Source organism: Austrofundulus limnaeus, unplaced genomic scaffold (genome assembly GCF_001266775.1).
Source record: "Austrofundulus limnaeus strain Quisiro unplaced genomic scaffold, Austrofundulus_limnaeus-1.0 Scaffold1003, whole genome shotgun sequence".
Taxonomy (NCBI): Eukaryota; Metazoa; Chordata; class Actinopteri; order Cyprinodontiformes; family Rivulidae; genus Austrofundulus; species Austrofundulus limnaeus.
Genome location: NW_013953405.1, coordinates 27,812 through 33,065, shown reverse-complemented (window position 1 = coordinate 33,065; position 5,254 = coordinate 27,812). Strand labels below are relative to the sequence as shown.

At 43.2% G+C, this 5,254-nt stretch overlaps 1 protein-coding gene across 1 annotated transcript in view; it reads left to right on the top strand.

The window, feature by feature from the left end:
• Positions 1–5,254, top strand: part of elp1 (elongator acetyltransferase complex subunit 1) — a gene marked incomplete in the record, with an annotated part of 42,068 nt that overhangs the window by 29,153 nt on the left and 7,661 nt on the right. The window contains 8 exon segments of the mRNA XM_014030130.1: positions 874–1,075; positions 1,149–1,210; positions 2,540–2,602; positions 2,689–2,749; positions 4,062–4,175; positions 4,271–4,370; positions 4,462–4,589; positions 4,778–4,929. Coding sequence (XP_013885584.1) covers positions 874–1,075; positions 1,149–1,210; positions 2,540–2,602; positions 2,689–2,749; positions 4,062–4,175; positions 4,271–4,370; positions 4,462–4,589; positions 4,778–4,929 — 882 coding nt within the window.

The window sequence follows — 5,254 nt, the reverse complement described above, 5'->3', positions numbered from 1 at the left end:
ACGAAGGAAAAAAAAAAATTTTTTTTCCCCTTCGTCCTGAACCTTTTTGCTGTTTATCAAATAAGTTTGAGCCTCGGTCAGAAAAAAAAGACGAGGGTTTTATATTTCTGGTCCGAGACGAGGAAAAACATGGTGGACTGAGGTCGACTGAGGTACCTTTTTTTTTTTCTCCTCACGGGACGTGTTTCCTCCTCGCGATGCGGCGCATCAAATCAGACGTCTTTTAAAAAAAATAAATTGTGGCGTATACTTTTTATCATATCTTCGGATCCACTTGGCCTAACAACACGATTTAAAAACTGGTTAAAAGTTCAAAGTCTCTGCTTTTCTCTCGAGAGTCTCAGAGAGGGCGGATCTTTACAGGTAGAGTTTTTTTTTTCTTCCTAAACTTTATTTAGGTCAGCCAGCATTGACAACACTCTGCGGGTGACGTAAACGGCTCCGCAACGTGGTGAGGGACGCATAGATCATGTGACACAACGAATCGAAAATGAAAYTCGTTGCCAACGCTTTTAATAATCGATTTTTATCGATTTTATCGATTTGTTGTTGCAGCCCTAGAATATTCGTATTCATATTGATTTTTAGCAATCTTTTTACAGACTGGTTGGGGATGTTTTGACTGAGCCAAATTGTTACACGTCCCTCCATGTGTACGGCATTCAAATTTCGTGCAGCTAGCACCTTCCTTTTTCAAGTTATGACTAAAATAAATCTTATAAAAAACGTTGCTTCCTGCCCGACTCGACCAGACTACTCCCCAAAGCCCACCAAGTAGGGGTCTACCAATCACGAGCAGGCCCGTGTCYGCCCACAACATGTACTGCAGAGACCCCCTTCTCCTTTAAAGTCTTAAATGCCAAACCTCCTCAGTTTCTGAGCTGCGGATACGCCGAACACCTGATGGAGCTGCAGCAGGCGGAGCAAGCCGGCTTGTTGCTGTGGCGGTGTGGAGAGCCCRTCAGAGCCCTGCAGGCCTTCACCATCAGCTCCAGCTGGAGAAACGCCATCTGTGTGGCACAGCAGATACCGCTGCCGCCCGACCAGCTGGCTCTGCTGGCCAGAGACCTGGCAGGTAACCAGGTGGTCTGACTGACCGGTCTAAGGTTAGATCTACGGCTGATTGTTTCTGCTTTCTTCTCTCTCAGAGAAGCTGACGGAGCAGCGGCGCTTCTCTGAAGCTGCTGTGCTGTTGGACCAGTACGCCAAAGTAAGAACTCAAATCCAAAAAGTAGAATCACTAAAACATTTTTGACATTAATTTTTTTTATTAGGGCTTGCCGTATCGAATGAATAAGAGGAAGGCACTGCTTCGAATGGCAGCGCTGATTGTTATCCACCTTAAAAAAGGATCTCTACTTCATATCTTTTGTTTTTATAGTTGCAATTAATGCGGCCCGATTGCAGCCCTACAAAAGTTATACCAAAACGACCGGTTCGGTGGTGGGAGGGGTGCTATTACTTTTAGTGGCATTTTGATTGACCGTGGCAATGTAAATTGAAAAAAAAAGGTCAAAAATCCTCATAGGAATACACAGAGCTCAGCTCCAACTGACTTTAACTGTCACTCTAGTGAGAGCTGTCTGACTTTTAAAAGATTTCTTAGTGAACGTCTTCCTACAGCCACAATTTTCATGATACACAGACAAATTCTATATGAAAACGTAGGCATTTTTGTCTTCTTTCAGCCAATGTTTCTGGTTTTGCTGTAGGACAAATGGTTTTCTCTCAAAGTGTGTTAGACGTCAGTGAAGCACAACTTCCTTTCCCATCTTTCTATATATAAAATTTATTTCACGCTCTAGTTCTGAAGCAAAACAACTATTTTTAACTCGTTTTATCTCTGAAATAAAGCGCTGTACAAATTTGAAAATTTCCATGAGTAAGAAACAATCTCTTCTCTCACTTATGGTTCAAGAATGATTTCAATGGACCTTATAGTTTTCACAAAGCAGCCAGTTGTTTGAACTGAACTTTTCAGAGATTTTCTCATGTCACAATCGGGACTTCTGATTGGCTGAGGCTGTTACTGGGCGGATTAGCATCACGAGTAACAGACCTAAGAAGGGGCTTTCTGTCAACATGGGACCCAGACTGCTCAGCAGTTTTAAGACATACAGAGCTGAAATTTGGTGTGTTGATAGCTGAGAGCTAACTCAACACATTCTGAACGCTAATCGCAAGTTTAAGCGAACAGCTAATGCTAATTTAAAAAAACACTCCAATTCGGCTCTTTTAAGACTTACACAGCTGAAAACTAGTAGCCAAGGTCAAGCTTTGACAAATTCTGATTGCTAACTAAAAATCCAAGATGGCCGCCATAGCTAGAATGCAAAATTAACCATAACTCTGCCATTTTTAGACATTTTTGGCTCAAGTTTGGGATGTTATTAGATCAGTGATCTCCAAAAAACAGTAAATTCAAATCTTTAATTAAATTCAATGGCAGGTGGCAAGCTCTCTTAGTTTCTCCAGGAATTATTCTAGTTTCTAGTTAAAATGCACACATCAGACATTTTTTTTTTTGTCTTTACTACAGGACTGTGAGGAGGCCATCTTGGCTCTGATCACTGGTGCAGTCTGGGAGGAGGCACTCAGATTGGTCAGTAAATAAATAAACCTTTGTTTGTGTAATGTATTAAAATAATTCACGTGTTATAGTGAATTAAAACAGTTTTATTATTTCAGATTTACATGCACAACAGACAAGACATCACAGAAACCAACCTGAAACCTGCACTGTTGGAAGGTAAGACTTCAGTCACCTACCTGAACGTGAGAATTATACGGAGCCCGCCGGGGGTCAGTGGGAGAAAAAAAACAGCCGCTGGAAATCCGTGTGCACGGATTACTAAACTGTGCGCACGGATTACTAAACTGTGCTCACGGATTACTAAACTGTGCGCACGGATTACTAAACTGTGCTCACGGTTTCTGCAATTCATGTGCACGGATTACTGACATCTGGAGGGTGGTTGTGTGAACTGTCGTTCATCAGCTCAGAAAGTGTTTAAGGAGCGTTTTTTGTTCACTAAAGTCAAAGTACAGCACAGAAAATGTTGGACTTTGAGTATGTTGTACAGTTTTTGTCCCTCTATCAGGCAGTTTTGGTMCTGGGTCTCCTAAAGGCTGTTTCAGCTCTGATCGGATCATCACAGGAAGCCGCTTTCTGCCCGTGGTAACAGGATGTTTACAGTTTACCTGACAACGGGGAAGTTTTGCTAAAGTTAGCCGGCTGCCTTCTCAGGGTTATATCACAAAAGTAATGAATAGATTTATGTTGAACTTTTAGGAAATGTTTATTACTCTTTCAAAWACGTTTATTACACCACAGAAACATCTGAATAAAGTTTGAAACATTTCAGAGTAAGAGCGGGGCTGCGGCTCCCATGATTGTCATTCTGCAGATGAAGCTCGCCACGCGGGGACATTTCTCTGCAGCAAGACGCTCGGAGGTTTTCTCCAGCGGTTCTCAGATGTTTATTCTCTTTCACAACAAAACGGGGGACGGGAGGGTGGAGGAGGTTAACGTCTGTTTCAGGATTCATTTGCCTGGAAAATATGAAAATAAATATATAACCACTTCGGATTTTGATGAATTTTTCAGGGACATTCTGTGGCTAAAAAGTGTGTTGATGAGAACACGACAGTGCCTGAAGTTTATAAAACAACAGATCCACTGAATTTACCTTGAAGCTGCGGCTTCATACGGTTGTGTTCTGAGGCAAGGATTCGAGCGACACCTTGTAGCAACTAACCCCGAAACAACAAGTTGTCCCCGCACTCACAGTATTCACTTCCTGTTTAGCCTTTCACAATAAAACCGGATACAACAAAACAGATTGTACCACACACACCATGCGTCCAACCTGTCGACACAATCTGCGCGCACTGACTACAGAAACTGAGAGCACAGATTAGTAATCTGTGCGCACGGATTTCTGGCGGCTGTTTTTCTTTTTTCACCACTGACCCCCGGCGGGCTCCRTAGAATTAGGCCCAGAATAAATGTTTTCTTTTAATCTAGGATGGAATCGAGAACTAAAGTTTTGTCGTTTCAGCTGTAAACACTCAGACGGTGTTTCTGGAGGCTCAGCTAGCGACGTTCAGTCGGCACAGGAACCGTTTGGCTGTGGTCCGAGAGCAGAAAGAAAAGGCCAGACTGGATATGCTCGGTGAGATTAATCGTTTTATTTTTTTTAAATTATCGATGAGCCTTTCGGTTCTGATCTCTGTTCTCCAGCTGAGCAGTAACCTTTCTGTTTCTCAGATGAAGACGGTCCAGACTGTCCCGACGTGGAGCTTTACTCTGAGGCCAGCAGCGTGATGACCGCCTCCAAATACTCCCAGAGTAACTCCCGCATCTCCTCGTAAGACTCCTCCCACACACCGTGAAATAAAAAAAAAAACTAAACAAACGATTTGATTTCTGTCATTCACTCCTCTGAGCTCGTTCTGCAGGAGGTCGTCAAAGAACCGCCGCAAAGCGGAGAGGAAGAAGCTGAGTCTGAAGGAAGGAAGCCCGATGGAGGACCGAGCCTTGATGCACGCGCTCGCTGAGATCCTCACCACYGTGGACAAGATGAGAGGTGGTTGTTTTCTGTTTTTACTGCAGATATTTAAACGATAACACCGTCAAATCCCTGCATACAGAAGGAAAATATTCTTCCATGTAGCTGATGCAATCGTTTGGTTCTGAAATCTTTCAATTTAGCCTCTTTTTTTAATGTAAGGTTGAATTTAAAACACCTAAAAAACGAATGTTCTCCCTCCACAGAGGAGATCCACAGCCTCCTGAAGACCCTGGTTCTGTTCCAGTTTGACAAACAGGCTGAGAAGCTGCAGCTGGCCTACGAGGAGGCTCTGCAGACGGTGGAGGCAGCTGGTCCTGAGGTGTGGCCTGAAGGCCTGCAGAACAACACCGCTCCGGTAACACAACACACCRGGTGTTCCCGCACTGTTGGAGCCACTTTCACCAGCTGAATAAACAAACAGGAAACAGAATCTGCAGCCTCTCAGCTGTTTTATCAAAAGTCACTTTTAAAAAAATTCAATTACAAAATGTGAGTTCATTGGGCCTCGTGCAAGAACCGTTCGTACGCACAGATTTGTTCTTAAGTTGTGCGTACGAGTGATTTAGGAGAATTTGTGGCATTCACCAATGTTTTCATATTCTAAGGTTACGGTGCACGATGGTGTGTCTTCTGAATAAATGAAAATGATTTAACACAGTTGTTTATACTTTTAGCAGCTC